At 42.8% G+C, this 16,169-nt stretch overlaps 1 protein-coding gene, 1 long non-coding RNA gene and 7 other non-coding genes across 11 annotated transcripts; 8 read left to right on the forward strand and 1 right to left on the reverse strand.

Annotated features, from left to right (window-relative positions):
* Nucleotides 1-97: 97 nt before the first annotated feature.
* On the forward strand, nt 98-7,539 carry LOC113483186. Of its 2 annotated transcripts, none has more exons than XR_003398974.1 (12): nt 98-172; nt 1,415-1,461; nt 1,986-2,025; nt 2,280-2,326; nt 2,706-2,737; nt 3,142-3,336; nt 4,352-4,377; nt 4,834-4,882; nt 5,461-5,512; nt 6,978-7,008; nt 7,201-7,243; nt 7,416-7,539. It is a non-coding gene; the product is annotated as an uncharacterized LOC113483186 (long non-coding RNA). The 2 variants fall into 2 exon arrangements; XR_003398975.1 differs by having other exon boundaries at nt 3,142-3,231.
* On the forward strand, nt 991-1,068 carry LOC113483202. The gene has a single exon (XR_003398984.1). It is a non-coding gene; the product is annotated as a small nucleolar RNA SNORD74 (small nucleolar RNA).
* On the forward strand, nt 1,843-1,909 carry LOC113483208. The gene has a single exon (XR_003398990.1). It is a non-coding gene; the product is annotated as a small nucleolar RNA SNORD75 (small nucleolar RNA).
* LOC113483209 lies at nt 2,128-2,209 on the forward strand. The gene has a single exon (XR_003398991.1). It is a non-coding gene; the product is annotated as a small nucleolar RNA SNORD24 (small nucleolar RNA).
* On the forward strand, nt 2,538-2,618 carry LOC113483203. Its single transcript, XR_003398985.1, has one exon. It is a non-coding gene; the product is annotated as a small nucleolar RNA snR60/Z15/Z230/Z193/J17 (small nucleolar RNA).
* LOC113483204 lies at nt 2,795-2,880 on the forward strand. The gene has a single exon (XR_003398986.1). It is a non-coding gene; the product is annotated as a small nucleolar RNA snR60/Z15/Z230/Z193/J17 (small nucleolar RNA).
* Nucleotides 5,319-5,397, forward strand: LOC113483210. The gene has a single exon (XR_003398992.1). It is a non-coding gene; the product is annotated as a small nucleolar RNA SNORD79 (small nucleolar RNA).
* Nucleotides 7,060-7,133, forward strand: LOC113483201. The gene has a single exon (XR_003398983.1). It is a non-coding gene; the product is annotated as a small nucleolar RNA SNORD47 (small nucleolar RNA).
* A 571-nt stretch (nt 7,540-8,110) lies between the features above and the next one.
* On the reverse strand, nt 8,111-14,340 carry HEBP2 (heme binding protein 2). Of its 2 annotated transcripts, none has more exons than XM_026854504.1 (5): nt 14,012-14,340; nt 11,704-11,788; nt 11,225-11,360; nt 10,817-10,982; nt 8,111-9,610 (listed from the first exon to the last, which is right to left on the reverse strand). In XM_026854504.1, exons 2-5 carry the CDS (start codon nt 11,776-11,778, stop codon nt 9,436-9,438), a joined length of 552 nt encoding a protein of 183 aa, XP_026710305.1. In that variant the 5' UTR covers nt 11,779-11,788; nt 14,012-14,340; the 3' UTR covers nt 8,111-9,435. The 2 variants fall into 2 exon arrangements, with proteins under 2 accessions (XP_026710305.1, XP_026710304.1); XM_026854503.1 differs by having other exon boundaries at nt 14,016-14,336.
* Between the last annotated feature and the right edge of the window lie 1,829 nt (nt 14,341-16,169).

A 16,169-nucleotide genomic window follows, 5' to 3' on the forward strand; every position in this document is an offset into this window, starting at 1 on the left:
CACGCCCCCCGCCACGCCACGCCCCCCACGCCGCCAAAGGGGGGCCGCGCACCGCCCGCTGCGTCGCGATCACGTGATCGGCGCCGCCGCTACATAAGGCGCGCGCAGATCCCAGACCGGCCTTTTCGGGCCGCAGTAGCGGCGAGGGGGCTGCGTGTGCCCATCCCTGCCGGTGAGTTGCCAGTGAGGGGGCGAGTAGGGGGTGTTTCTCGCCCCATGTGCGCCTGCGGTGGGTGGTGTGGATGCGCTGCGGTGGGGGGCTTGGCCCTGGATGGGCGCTGGCGGGGAGGATGAAGGTGGATTGGGTCGCCGGGGCCTGGGCTCTGGCCTAGGCCGCTGCGGCCTGCTGAGAGGCCTCCGCTTCGTAGTGGCCCTGGGTGGGTGGGGTACTACGGGAGACCTCGTCAGGGAGTCGTGTGGGAGAGGGGGAGCCCTGAGAAGGGCCGTCCAGCGTAGGCCCCTCGGGGGTGGCGGGCCTGTGGAGGTTTAGCCCTTGAGGCTCGTCATCCCGCGGCTCTGTGGGGTGTGAGTGGGGCCTGGGCTCGATTTTGTTGGGGTGATAGCTTGGGGGTGCCCAGTGAGAAGTGGGGCTTGCTTTGGCTTGTGGGGTCTCGCCTAGGAGCCCTTTTTCCATGGGAAATGCTCCTGGAAGATGGCGTGCGCCTTCTGCAGGAATAAGTGTTAGGTTTCTCACGGTTTTTAACTCTGCGCTAGGCTTTAAGGAAGTACCTTTGACGGATAAATGGGAAGTGTTGTGCAAAACGTCGTAATAGTGTGGTAGCATTAAGGGTTGCGTGCTCCTAAAATTAATGCTTGAATATGCCAGATGAATCTTGAATATGAAGATGCCAGGCTGGGGAGACCCCTTCAGTGGTGGGAAAGGTGGAGGTTGTCCCCTGCAGAAGAGTTTGATAAATGAGGAGGCGTCCTTAGCAAGTGTTAAAGGCCCCGGGTTAACAAAGCATTTTGCTAGCTCGTGTGGACTTCCATGTGCCTGCACATGATGAGAAGTATGTTGGTAGGGACATCTGAGACGGTGATGAATACCAACATATCTGAGCTGGGCACGGATAGAGTAGTGTGTAGTGGTGTGTCTGGTATGGTTGAAACACCAGCGGGTCCTTTCTGAGCAGCCAAACGATGGTTAATGGCTGCAGGACTGACCCGGTGCTTGTACAGGGGAATTGAAGCTGTAGAAAATTTTAAGTTCAGCAGTTCTGTTCTGCAAACAGGGGCTAGCAGTTATTTTTGTAACTTTGTCTCTTCAAGGAGCTGAAGCATAGTATACACTGCAGCGGGGGAGAGCTTTAAGGCTCAGAGTATTCTTTAGAATTTTATTTGTATTTTTCAAAAGTATGTGTGAACATCTCAATTCTTAGAAGAATAAAAACTAACAGATACTTTCTTGTTTTAGTTAAAAATGCATCAACTACACTCTTCCCTCTTGTGGCTTCAAAACAGGTGGGTATTGCTTCTGAAATGCAGAGTTTAAATTGAAAAATAATGTGTAGGTACACTTAACTGCAACTAGTCAGGAATACTTAGGAAATTACAGCACCAGCGTTTGTAATCCAGTAATGGCCTGTGGTGTCTCTTCAGGGAGTCCTCACTCTTCTACTGGGGGAAGTCACTCATCTTTCTTTCAACTGGAAAGTAGATGTGAGGCTCCTGTTGTTTCTGAACCATTTGTCATCCTGTAACCAGACAACCATAATACACTAGATACCTTTTTTCTTTCATTACTGCTGTTTCACCATCCACAGCAACAAATAGTGGGAGGAAAGTGCATAATGTGTGTGTCGAAAAACCTGTAACTTAGCAGGATTGATAATGAAATCGGAGAGCCTGTGATGGTTTCAGTGTAAGAGTAGTGGACAGAAGTGATTTCTGAAAACTATGTGCTGAGGCTTTTCTCTGTGTTTAGTGTCACTGCCAGAGGTACTCCCCCTAGTTATACAAGTGTCTGAAACTTGTATCTCTTCCAGGTCTGCCACCAAATAAGGAGACTTGATGCTACTTTACAAGGTAAAAAATACTTGAAAATTCAACATAAAGTGGTGTTTAGCTTGTCTAGACAGTATTGTTCTAATAACATCAGTTACTCCCAGAGCAAATCTTTCCTTTTGGTGCCACAATGATGACAGTTATTTGCTACTCTTGACCAACAAAATGATGAGCACTTATACCACCATAACCTTCCTCTGAGGCACAGCAACTTAGAATTCCCTTTGATGTTTTGACTTCTGAACATGCTGTTCATAAGACTTTTTTTCTTCTAGGATTTGAATTGTGCCCTTGGAAGACCTGCAGAAGAAACACCCACCTGGTGAGTGAGCAATGCGTGGTCTGTGTAGGAGTTTCATAGAACTGTTCAAACACTTCAGTAGAAGGGGTGGGATGTGTAAAATGGAAGTACTTTGGGATAAATTTCTACTAATATGCAGAAACAGTTTGATAATTTCCAATATCTTATTTGGGGAACTTCAGTTTTTCAACACTGTCACAAGAGGCGGTTGCTTGGTGCTGTTACTCCAAAGCAGATACAGTGATGATGGCATAGTTCAGCTGAACATCCTGTGATGAACAGTTTTGTCTTTCGCTCCTATCTGATGTATACGGCTCTTGTGACCTCTTTGCTAGGAGGTGTAGGCTTGGCTATAAAGGCTGAGGGAGTCTGATTTTTTTTTTCTTATCTTTCATTGCAGACACTGGGAGATGAAACTGTAAGCTTTGCAAGGTAAATACTGTATTGCCTGCCTCGGCAAAAAATAATTTATCTCCCTGGTGTGTGAAAAGGCTGTGTGTGATGACAGCATAGTTCAGCAGATGACCCATGGTGATCATGCTGTTACTGTCTTTTGCTCCTATCTGATGCAGCCTCCTGTACCTTCGGCTGTTGCACAATTCCTGTCTAAACTTGAGGGTGAAACTTTTGCTCCATGAATGTGTTTTGAAAATTTGTCTCAAAAGATCAGTAAATTAAAAAAAAATTAGTAGGATGAATAGAAGGATGGGGAGTAGGCTGGGCTTGTTAAATTGAGCATAAATACAGCAGAGAAAATTGTCTATATCAAAAAGTCTTGGCAGTAACAAAAAATCTGGTGTTAGTGCTTCCAAGTTTTATAACTTGTTGCTTTGCAGGCCCTTGGGTAGAGGATACCTGTGTCTCCAGTGTGGGAGAAACTGTTTCACCTGCTGATGGTGTTGAAGATGAGGCCTTTCTAACTGAAGGTAATGGAAAAACATTTGGCTGTGCTGCAGTTGATCTTAGGAGTTCATTTTTGGACATAAAAGGGTGTGCAAATCCATTTTGTTTCTGGAAGATCTGAAGCAAAGGTACTTAATACCCTAAGTGTGCCTGCAGATCACTTATGCTTCATTCATAGTAAAAGCATTAAGTTACTGTTTTGTGTGATGGTTGTGGTTTAAAGCTGGCTGGCAAACATCCTGTCTGTCACCTTCCCCAGGGAGATGGGGAGAGAATTGGAAGGGTAAAGGTAAGCAGGCTCATAGGTTGAGTCTGTATTAAAACAATTTAATAATTGAAATAAAATAATAATAGAATATACAAATGAGTGATGCACTGTGTTGATTGTTCACCACCTGCTGAGCATGCCCAGCCTGTTCTGGCTTGTGATCTCAGAGGAGGGAAAATCCCTGAAAAGAGCCTGCTTCCCAGACAACCCTCCTTTTATGTGCTGAGTGTGATGTATAATATGGAATATTTCATTGGCCAGTTTGGGTCTGTTGTTCTGGCCATGCTCCCTCTCAGCTTCATGTGCCCCTGTACGCTAGCAGGACATAGGAAGTTGAAAAGCCCTTGATTTCTTGTCAACAGGTAAAACAATCAGTGTATTATCAATACTCCAAATTATACCAAATCCCATGCTCAATCTAAAACAGTACTATTCTAGCTACAAAGAACAAAAATTGCCTCTATCCCAGTCAAACCCAGGCTATCTGTGTTGCAAAGACTTCTAGAATGTGCCTGTTGAGACTAAATGGTGAATGCAACAACACTATAAATTTAGCATCTGAAATGCTTTTCCTAATTTAGATGTTTACACGAGGTTCATGTGACTGCAGTCTAGAGGTTTGCTCCTGTATGCAGTTCTAGTAGTCTGGGGTTGAATTGCCATTGGGGGTGCTGAGGAGGGTGCAGGGAGGGGGCTTTAGGCCCCCCTCGTGGAAGGGGATGGAAGTGTTGCAGTCTACTGTAAATGATGTTGAATCAGGTCTCTGATCCAGATGAGGATAAAACTTAACTAAACACTGATACAGTATTTCACTGCAACTGTGCTTATGCTAAAACTTTCTGCTAGACTACCTAATAGCAGCATTTCTTTTGCAGGCTTCCAAAGTGTTTCTCCTTGCAATGTAAGTACTTGTTTTAGCTTTGTAAGTATCAGCTAAAAGAAATATGAAGTGTTTATCTGCATGTAAGATGAGGATGGGGGAAGTGTGTAGAGGGGGACCAATGTTTGTTTGCTGCTTGCATCTTAGCCAAAACAGGAGGATGCTTGAGGGGAGAAATGCTGAATAAAGCCCAGCCTTGACAGGCTAGTTTGTCCTAAACTACACTGTGCCTTTGAGCTTGTGAAGTTGATCTGATGGTGCTACTTGTGTATTTGCCCTCTTCCCTACAGCAGCCTTAGCCTAAAGCAGATAGCTTTCTGGTAACTGACATGGTGAGCTGCCTATGTGATGAGATGGGACTACCTTGACTTCAATCATGGAGGTCTGCAATTAGCTCTATCTGACTTCAGGCACCTGGCCAGGTATCATGCTTGTGTTGCTGCTTGTGTGCTGTCCTGATACTTTGCTTTATTCCAGGTACAGTACAGCTGTGAAATGGTACAGTTGGATAGTGCTGCCACCAGAAGTAAGTTGCCAGCAAATACATTCTTGTGTTGCAGTCAGAAGTGTGTGATAGGTATGCTACTCTTAAAATGTGAACTGCTTTCTGTAGCTGAAAAATATTATGGATCAGCCAAAATATGTAACTGATATGGACTACCAGAGTATCTAGTCTCTCAGAAAGGATGTGTGGTAACCTGGCAGTGCAGAGCTTGTGCTGACCAAAGTTCGTAAAATTACTTGCTATTTGAACTTTTTGCTAGTTTAAGTAGTGGGCTTTTGCAGGGAGTAGCACTTATCTTCAGTAGTTGAAGTAACATGGTAAATTAGTTGTCTTAGTGGCTAGATTAGAGCTTTCATTGATATGAATGAAGATGTGGTTGGGAGGAAGGTCTGTAATGCTGAGGTCAGGTCCTCTTCTAAAGGGAAAAGTAACAAAGCATGATGTGTCTCTAAGCATGTACTGTTTGTGATGATTAATTCTAAGCAATGGGAATCTCTCTGAAAGAATCTGAGGAGGACTCTTGCACTGAAACAGTACTCACATTCAAACTACTGAAGAACTGACAAGGAAAGTATGGTAATAACATTTCACTGTTACAGAGTGAAGATCATGGGGAGTTTGTGTGAGAAACAAGACTGACTTATGTCTGAGGTAAGTGTAGAGTACATGGAGTTTAATAATTACTGGAATATTGTCTTTGTGCTAAATGCCTAGATAGTGGTGCCTAGAATTAGTCTTATAATAGATCTGATTTGTTTTCCCTTTATTGTATTCTTATTTTCCCATATTTGGCTACTATGGGAATAAACACGATGTGCTTGAAGTTGAAGCAAGATTGCACTTCTGTGTAGTTCTAAATTTGACTTGAAAAGAAAGGGCACTGTCTGAACAGATACTCTGACAATTCCTGAACTGTAGTCTGTGGTAAACTTTATGTAAAGGGTATATAAACTGTGTAGAGCTGTGTTTGTATGAACTGAAGATGTAGGTTCAATGACTGAAAACTGGAGTGTTTTTTTTTTCTGGATGTCTTCACACAATGGAAATAATAAAGGAGCTAAATCAGTGGAGACTACTTAAACAATACAGTGTTGATAATGTAGTACAGCAGAATGCACAATTAGTTTTATTTTAAGAAAAGACAAAACCCAACCCTCTGTGGTTGTCACTACTCAGTAATTTTTGCTAATCTTGCTTATGCTGGCTGTACACAAATTGAGAATCAAGTTCTAGGTGATTGCTGCACTCAGACTGGTTCTCACTTTTAAGGATAGGTTTTCAAAATAATTTCTATGGGACTTGTTTTAGGTATCAAAACTCATCGACTACAACATTCTCTTGGAGATAGACAGTATCACAAAGCAAGCACTAGCTTTACTTTACAATGTTAGTAATTCTGTATTTCAAATTCAACTGGGATTTGAAAGCTTTGTAGGTATACTGAGTCTGGCTGAGCCAGAATTGGTTTTCACTTCTAGCAGCACTCACGGTGCTGTGGTTTATGCTGGGAGCTGGCAGGGTGTTGATAGCACCCTGATGTTGTGGCTGCTGCTGAGCAGTGCTTACACAGCACCAAGGCTCTTTCTGATATTTCCCCCAGTGGGATGGGGTGGGTAAGATCTTGGGAGGGGACACAACCAGGACAGCTGACCCAAACCAACCAAAGGGATATTCCAGACCATATGATGTCTGCTCAGTATAAATCTGGGAGAAAGGAGCAAAGGGGTGGGGTGGTGTCACCCTTGGTCCTCCAAGGCAACCACTAAGTGTATTGGAGCCCTCCTTCCTGAGAAGGCCTGACATCGCCTGTCCATGGGAAGTAGAGAATCAATCTGTTTGCTTTTGCTTCTGTGCATGGACCTTTGCTTCATTTTGCTTATATTAAAACTGCTTTTGTTACACCCACAAGGGTTGGTCTATCTTCTTTCCCCTCTTTGCCCTGTTGAGAAAACAAGGGGAAAAAGGCGGGGGGGGAGTGATAGAGTGACTTGGTGGATACCTGGCATTTAGCCAAAGTCAAACCATCACAGTAGGCAAAATTAGCTTGGTGAATAAATTTCATAGATAAACTTGCATGTAGTGATGTCTGTTCTGAAACAATGTCTCTCTTTCTCAGGAAAGGACTGTGCTGTCTGCAACCTTGTTGGGTAAGACCACACAGCAGATTAATTCTGTTAAAAACATCTGGGAATACTTGTAGCCACTGATGAAATTTGATTCTGCCAAATGAATTACTGTGATATAAATTTCCGTTCCACTTTTCTCTGAGGTTACAAAGCTGCTGTGGAGCTTTCAGCAGTTGTGCTACTGCATGTGTTAATAGTATTTTCTTGCTTTAGGTGAGGAGGCAACTTTGAAACTACTGTATGAAGAACTGAGAAGGTGAGTGTAACTGCAGTAATAGCAAAATTTATTTGCTGGAACAAATGATGATAACCTTAGCCTTGAACTCTCTCTCTGAACAGAGATGAAAATCTAAGGTCTGAGTTGTTCCCAGCAAGCTTCTTGTGCTGGTTTGGTGCCTTAAAATGGTTCTTATGTTTGTCTTTAATAGGTGGAACATTGCAGAATAACGGATTACACTTGTGTGAACAGTGCTAAAAAAGCCAAGTGTTTTTTTACCACACTGGTAATGTTTGTCTGATACTGATGGGAACCAATAAATACTTGTAAACTCTGCTTGTTGTTCTGAACTGCTTCTTGACTTGAACAGCTTGCTGTAAAATGGCTCTAGGCTGCTGTATAGAAAGTGTCAAATGTTTGATTTAGAGCAGAGACTGAACTAGTTTAAATGCCAGTTCTGCATGTGTGTCAATTCAGGTGTCATAATTGTCACTGCAGTCCTAGACTGCAGTTGACCTGATGTTCTGGATGAGTGATTTGTATCACTTAAAGCATCACAAGGTATTAGCAAAAGTGATTTTTAATATGAATTTGTGAAAGTGTTGATGACTTAAGGTTTGATAGTAAATGTGACAGTGGTTAACAAGATTGGATGGCAAAGTTGAGTCTACTGAACTAGAGGATTTGGTCAGACAAAACTGTCAGGGAGACTTTCCTGTTGAGTCATGAGGTTCATAAAGGATCCCTTTCCTTTTTAAACTCCTCAGAGAAGTCTAGGTGTGGCTGGGTCTACTCATAGTCCCAGACTTGGTCAGTGGTTTATATCTGATGGAAAAGGTACAAAGGGTAAGGAAAACCTGATGGTTACTATGCCAGTCTAATGTTTCAGGAACTCACAACACTAACAGGTTATAAGTTAAAAAGAAAATTATTCTAATTCAAAAATTAATATTACAACATTAGTAATCTCAAGTTCCAGATGCCAAGTGGAATCAAATACTACACAGCTGACTTAAGCTGAAATTTTAGAAAGGAGCTAACCAAAAAACATGTTCCTCTTGCTAAAGATGAGGGTTCTCAACCTCAAGGAGTTGTCTCAGGCAGTGTCATGATCCAGGGGAAGAGTCCCTGACTGCAGATCAACCGCTCTCAGGGGGACAGACTTGATTTGCCCTTCAGTGGGACCCCGTTTTAGTTAAATCTGATCTGTGGTCAAACATGGTCACATTTGTCCACACAGGCTAAGGGTGTGAGCCTTCCACTGAAGTGTGGGTCTAAATAGCCAGTTGTCCAACCCTGTTGTGACCAACATCAACAGATGTTGTAGTTACCTGAGTCAGCAGATATTTTTATATCTCAGAGATCAAAGTCAGATGTTTTTATATTTCACTAGAATGAGTGAATATTGTGGCTGAAGATTTTCAGGCAGGGTGGGTGGTACTGCCAACCCTGACCAGTACCATGATTTGGACAAAAGTAAATAATTGAAGGAGTAATCAGTATTTTGTAGGTGAGAGCTCTTGTGTATTTGCTCTTAAAATTACAGGCCACCAGTAGCAAGTCTGGTATTGCATGTTCAGGTGTAGATGAGCCCAGAACAAGTGTACAGCTTGAATGCTGTTAGCCCTTCTCCACTGGACTCTAGTCTAACCTTGTCATGTATTAGTCTGGAGCAAGGCAATATCCAGCCTCCATGAGAAAAATAATAGCTAAGTGGAGGGGGATTTTGATAATGCTGTTTTAAAGAATTATGCCTTATGAGGCACTAGGGCCTGCTAAGGTATTGTTGCTTCCCAAAACTCTCTTCTCTGAAAAATTTGACTTCCCACACCTTTGTAGTCTGAGGAGTGATAATGGGATGGGAAGAGTCAGCTCTATGAAGAACTCATTCTCCATAACACTTGAGCTATTGCTGTAGCACTTCTAATGAGAAGTAAAACTAGACATCCAAACTGTTCTGCAGGAATATTTTTCAGATTATTAATGTTCCCTAGAACCTTGCAGTAAGAGTAGGTTTGTCATTCCAGCTGGTACAATTTACTTGAATTTAAGTTACTTGTAGGAAGAGCTGAAATCTTTTTAGCCAGAATATTTCATCCTAGAGAAAATGAATTAGACATGATCTTGTGTCCCTGTGTGAATTAAATCTCTTCTGCACTAAAGCAAAAGCCATTAATAAGGTGTTTTCAACCAGAGCTGATTAGTAGTCTCTTAGTATTTCACCCACCATATTACTTTTTAAAATACCACACTTCATTGTGCCTGTTAAAGAGCTTGAAGGGACTGTCATAGCCTGCAGTGTAGAAGAAATCTTCATGGAATGGTTGGCCTCTGTTTCTTAAGATTCTGGCCAAGACTTCAGCCTCCTCAGCATATTTCTCTGGGGAGGCAAATCCACCGAAGGACCTGGTAGAAGTGAAAAGGGAGGGATTTTAATAGTTAAAAGCCTCTGCTTTTTATTGTCACAGAAGGAAATGTCAGGCTTGCAAAGTATGCAGTGTCTGATGCAGTTTGTAGTTACTAGGTAAACTGCAAAGCTAGCTGTTAGGGAACGTATAGCTTTGTATGCTGGCTGTGGTTTAACTCTAGTCAGCAACTGCACCATGCAGCCACTCGCTCACTCCTCCCCTCCCAGTGTGATGGGGAAGAGAATTGGGGAAAAAAAGTAAAACTCTTGGGTTTAGATAAGAACAGTTTAATAACTAAAACATAGTAGTAGTGAAATACAATAATTGTAATGCGAAGGAATATAACAAAAAAAAATAAACCCAAAGATGGACAAGTGGTGCATGATGCCACTGCTCACCACCTGTTGACTGATGCCAGAGCAACAATTTTCCCCCCTCCAGTTCATATACTGAGCACAAGACCCTGTTGTATGGAAGAGCCCTTTGGCTACTTTGGGCTGGCTCTCCTGGCCACGTTCCCTCCCAGCTTCTTGTGCAACTGCTCACTAGCAGGACATGGGATGTTCAAAAGTAGATTTCTTAGCAACAGCTAAAAAAAATCAACATTCTTCCACTAAGTCCTGTACTGAATCAAACAGCACTATTCTAGCTACTAAGATGATAATTAGCCCTATCCCATGTAAAACCAGGACAATGATATTTTTTAAAGTTAGGATTCAAAAAAAAGAAAAGTTGCTTGCAATTCTGAGACCATTATCTACCACAGGTTGTTGCCTGTGGCTTTAATGCATGCAGAGAGGGCATGTGTTGCTTTGGGTGCTTTTCCTGTAATAAAGATGTGTGCCATGCAGGTTTTGTTGGAATTCAGGACTACACATAAAGGGGCCTGGAAGTATGATTTAGATGTTTGGTAGCACAGAATGTGTCCAGGGGAAGAGAGTTGTGTAGACTGCCTTTCTATAAAACCTACTCAATGTAGTATTCAAGAGTCTGTTGAAAATGAATGTTTCAAAACTTGGTCATTTCTCTTTGTTCTTAGTAAGATACCCAAGCATAAGGAAGATTTCCAAGTGCTCAGGTTTTGCCAATCAAGGCTCTGAATATACCCACAGTTAAAATCAGCTGTAAGAAAGAGCAGTCCAGACCAGTAAGAGATGAACCCTTCCAATAGCTGCCTGCTGTCAGCTGTGCTGGTGCTGCTTACCGCACAAAGATGGATGCTGCCTTCCGCTCTTCCAGAAACACATCTGAGTCAGTGGGCTGCGGGGGGTAGTCCTGATGTTCAAATGGCACGAAGAAAGAGATTTTGAAGTCTGCGCAGCCAGATTTTATCAGGCATGTCACTGGCACGGTCATATCAATCTTCATTTCTAGAGGAAAGGAAAAAACCAGTGTTTAAGCTGTGAGGGAAGACAGTGCCTGAATGCTGCTGTAAAGAGCGATGCAGACTTACCCTAAAAGCAGCCTCACCGGTATCATTGCCTGACGGGGTCACGAGGGTGTTAGACCAGCAGAGGGAACCTGCTGTGTCCCACAGCTCATCTACTGTTTTATACTATTTAGCTTCATCTCCCACTTGTGCTTCTTGCAGTTCAAACCCAGCCCATTGTACCTTTGTCATTCTTCCCTTGTATGTAGCGGAAGAGTTTCCAGAAGCCCTGGCGCATCGCCTCCTTCTGGGTCTCTCCCCTAATGACTGTACTGACCCACTTCGCCGTCTCATATTGACGCAGTTCATAATCCTTTGCCTGAAAGGCAGCAAAAGTCACAGTAATCATGACATGAATATGAAAAATGATGTATTAATAGCTACTTTTTCCAAATTAGCATGAAAATATTGTTGCAGTGAGATGACACTGGGCAACCTGTTTGCTGCAGACATACCCCTTGTGTTAAACTGGTGCCTCCCTTGCAAAACCATTGAGCTCCTCAGAGTTTATAAATGGGTGTTCATCTCCCCCTTTGCAGTTGGGTGTGAGCAGTGGCTGTGGGAACTTCCCAGCTCTTCCACGCTCATCAGAATCCCAAATCTGCCTTAGCTCTGCAGCGCCCTGACAGCAGAGTTCTGCTCCCCGGGCCTTCTGTGGTTACCATTGTCTCTGCTGAGCTCCACCGAGGGGACTGCAGATCCAGGGACAGAAACGTTTGCTTGAAGGATTTGATCATCTTGCCAGAGCTGAAAGGCAGACACAGTTCATTGGCCTCTCTTCAATCAATACAGTAGAACTGGGGCAGAAGAAAGCAGTAGGGCTTTTCTTCCTAATGTTTCAGTTGTCCCTGAAATTGTGGAAGGTCTGGATTACCCTGCTTATCCCCAATGAGTCAACAAAAAGGGCTGAAATCCTTTTAGCCCAGAAGGAACCAACAGAGAACCAGGACCAAGAAACTACTTCTAGGCAGATGTGGGAGAGTTCATCTTTCAGGATATGCTGCCTTTGCTTCTCCATGAAGTGAGGGCATTTCCTGGCTGCCAAACAGAATGCTGAGCAAGTGGCAGTTTTGTGGATATCTGTAAGTAAAGGGGACTTGAGAAGTTCAAATCAAGATTTGGTGGTGATGGGTACTCTGGTATTGACTGCCCATTACTTTATTGTGCATGTCATAATAGCTGATGCCTTTTTAAGATCTTTAGCCTCAGAGTCCTGTAGATAAGTGAGATTTTCTGTATTTATGAATATGTAGCTACTTTCCTAGGAATCCTTCATGTGGAAGGAAAAAGCTGAAAACATGAAAACACTCAACTTCCTCTTACCGTCCCAAAATAAGGCAAACAAAAATAATCAAAATCGCTATTGAAATAATCACATCTAGTTTAAAAAAGTCTTGAGATTTCAGGAGCCTTCATTTTTTATTTTTGTTATAACCAGGCAGATCACAGTGCATACCTACGTCCTCAGAAACTCTCTGCTTTCTATTACATTACGATGCCCTTTGCACTTTGTGTTGCAAAGACAGCATGTAGTTCAGCAGTTATCTTGATTCTTAGATTATAGTACATTTCTCATCAGACTATAACTTAATTGCGTGTTCTTGGGTAGCAGAACAAACTCTCAAGTTGTTTTTAATTTCTCTGCCTCCTCAACTGTTAATAGCTGCCCACACAAGAAGCCCTGACACTGGTGGCTCATATTTTTGCATGGGCTTTTAGTAGTAAAGGTGCACTGATGCAATTCACAACATGTCCTGCTTCCACTGGTAAAGTCTTGAAGATATTCTGTCCTTAGCGTGATGTTTGTGAATGCCTATTTTTGCAAAATCAAGAACTGCCTTGTGCTACCTGACTACTTTTTTACCTGTTTTCATTTTCTTATGACATGTAAACTACTGCTGAATAATATTAATGCCCTCCTGCACCCTGGCTTAGAGGTGGCTACAGGGAGCTTTCTCTTTGGGATCTATGAGGTTGAAAAGCTTTTAGCAAAAAAACCCCCAAAATTATGCTAGCACTGATTTCACTTACAAAGTAGTGCACAGAGCGCTCGTGTTGAGCTTTTTCTAGCAGCTGCTCCTTCAGTTGTCACTGCGCACACAGCAAAGGAAAATAAGAGAACCACTGGGCAGTAGGCTGATGCCAGCAGTTAAAAGCAGGTGCTGTCCCCCTCCGCATCCCAGCCTGAAGATACAACAGCTTCATCAGGCTTTACCACATGGGTGGTCACCCGCTGGACAGCTTTTTGTCAATAGTATTTACAAATCAACAAAGCATAACAAAGCAAGGAATCCAATCATTTTATTAGAAGCAAATGTGAGTAATTATACTAAAACTTCCTACAGCAATTTATTTTGTCCATTGTCATTTCAAAGGCAAACATGCTGCTGCTTTACTATCACTTCACTTTCCATTTCTCCTTGCTACTTGATAGAAAACATATTTTTCCTCTTCACGTGCTTCCTGTGTTAGAAAGCAGAGAAGTAGACATTCCTCCATTTCAACACATGCTGTTGTAGTAGCTGCTTAGGAGTTGCCTTGTCTCTGTACTTGCCAGTTCCAGCCCCTCCCTGACACACCTTTTCACTGCTGGTTAGATCTCTCACAGCTCTGTCTTTTATAACTTTGTGGCCAGTACTGTTGGTGACTGCATGTACAAAATGTTTCTGAATTACATAAAACAATGCTTTTGGGAGTGGAAGACAAACGGAAAGGAATCCTCCAAATATTTACAGTTGAATTAATTTTTAGATCTACAGGAAAGCTTAGCTTTGTGATTTCCATCTGCTCATATAAATATTACTGTAGGGTGTGTAGGCTTTTTCTGCAGCTGTTAACATATGGGCCAAAGGGACAGAGGGTATCACAGTCATCTTCCAGGGCTACACCAAAGCTGTGAGTAAGCGTAGCCAGAATATGCCATTCCACAAGCCACTAATTATATTGAGGAAGCAGACAAAGTAGATATACTTACATTTTAAGCTGTCCTTCTAGATCTTGTAATCTATCCTTCTGGGCTGCACATACTCACAAGATGCTGTGTGTCAGTGTTTATTTTAGTTTCCTCAAACTCCGCCCATGCCTCACCCCTACTGGAGGGAGATGCTGTTATGAAAACGAGAAGGTTGTAGCCTTGTCCTCCTCCGGGTCTCACTGGGGAGCTCCCACGCAAATGCCAAAAGCCCCACCTACTGCCCACAAGGCAACATTGGGTCCAGTGTGTGATCTGGCTCCACAAACAGTTTTGCACCCTTGTGTAACTTCCCCTCGTTTGCACAGCTTTCTGCATACTTATGTCACAGTCAGCAGCAGGTTTCGTGCTTTTGGGAGAATTTCACATAAATAATGTGTCCCCCCACCCCGACTCAGGTGACATGACAGTGATGGTACAGAATGACAACTTTTCACCCCTGGTGTAAAACAGTAGGTGGAAATCTGGCTGCAAACTAAGCTAAGGCCATCCTCACGTGATTTCTGCTGGCATGTTATGAAAGACAGACAGTGTTCTATAATGGCTGTCTGTTCTGAGTGGTATTTGAGACTAATGAGCCCCCTTAGCTCTTGGATATCTGCACAAAGGGGTTATACAAAGCTATTGTGAAATTCTGTCCTGCTTATAATACACAAAGTGAGGCTGGACTCTTCATTTAAGCAGCTGCAACTCTAGACGTATTTAGGTGCCAGCACAGTAGGGCAGATTAAACTTCACAGTTTGAGTTCTGTGAACATCTCCCATGTTTGTCATGATTTGTGCAAACTCCCTGCAGTCAAATTCAGCTAACCTCTCCGGGGCGTTTGAAATCAATAGCTGAGAGCGCCTTCCAACAAGGAAACACCTTTGCTTGCAGAGAACTTCATCAGGATGTGTCTGATACACTCCTATTCTGAAAGGCAGAATAAAAAAAAGCCCCGAATGATGCCAACTAGCAATTGCTAACTTATCTAAAGGCACAGAGCTCTCTAAAGCCACAGAAGTGGGGTGGTGTAGAGTGGTTTACTAATGGAGCCTATTAGGACATGCTGATGCCTGAAAAGCAGAACCAGTCCTCTGCATGTACTTTCATTTTACAAGTGTAAACTTTCTATTTTACCTGTGTTCTGCTTAGGTCAAACAGGAAAATCAGGGTGATGTGGAGAAGCAGAAGGTGCTACTTCAGGGTCTTTGACCAGGAGCTACAGGCATGCAAAGGCACGTGCTTGTGTAAGGTTAACTATTACCTTACTCTGTCACCCTACTGTTCCTGTCAAGTGTGTACAGTAATTATTTTTTCTAGAGTAGAGAAGGCCATGTGAAAAACTATACCCAGCCACAACAGTTTGACAAATCTCAACAAATTTATCCCAATCATTAGCACAGAGAAGTACTGCTTTCAAAGGGGGGGCAATTAATCTGTAGATAAACACAATCCCACTGTGCATTCTTGTTTTGTTTCTGAAGCAGGGAGGCCCAGAACAAATACCCAGTCAGTTTGTATGTGTCCAGCTGATGTCCCCAACAAAGAGCTAACTGTTCCTGGTGGAGTAGCCTGAGGCTGGAGAACAATCATTAGTGTTTTCCTGAGAGGTTGTTTTCCAACACTCTTGTTTTTCACATACACATTGAGAGAACATGTCAACAGTTGGAAGAAACAGTAGGGTAGGCATGAGGACATGCATTCTGTACATAACTGTATACATATCCAAACTATGCAGTTAGGGGGATGGGGAAGGGATTCTGTTGGAAGTGGACATACAGTCTCACCAGTGCCTCACTCATACCCCATCTCACCAGGGAAAATCTGAGTACACTAACTCTGTACCTCTTGGCCTTTACACAGGAAAATGACATGAAAGAATTGGTTTAGCACCTTGAGGTTCCAGTAGTTTGCAGAACATATGACAGGGAAGTTCAACAGAATATGTATACTGCTAGTTTGCCTGGCTATCTCTACTGCATGGGGAAAAACAAAAATGGGCTGTAAAAATACCATATACTATATCTCTAATGCAAAGAGTTGCTGCCCACAGAGGAGCCCTAAATGTACTAATTAATTAGTCAGTAATGAAGTCTCAATGGTAACCTGTGACACCTCTGTTTAATGTCATATATATATATATATATATATATATATATATATATATATATATA

Source organism: Athene cunicularia (assembly GCF_003259725.1).
Source record: "Athene cunicularia isolate RWA chromosome 8 unlocalized genomic scaffold, athCun1 chr8_part1, whole genome shotgun sequence".
Taxonomy (NCBI): Eukaryota; Metazoa; Chordata; class Aves; order Strigiformes; family Strigidae; genus Athene; species Athene cunicularia.

Bases quoted from the DNA above. Each gene is read 5' to 3' on its own strand.
- HEBP2 (XM_026854504.1), bottom strand. From the start codon at position 11,778: ATGATCAAATCCTTCAAGCAAACGTTTCTGTCCCTGGATCTGCAGTCC. The intron at 11,361-11,703 runs GTAACCACAGAA...GCTGCCTTTCAG, and splicing joins GGAGCTCAGCAGAGACAATG to GCAAAGGATTATGAACTGCG. The intron at 10,983-11,224 runs GTACAATGGGCT...CCTTTCCTCTAG, and splicing joins ACAAGGGAAGAATGACAAAG to AAATGAAGATTGATATGACC.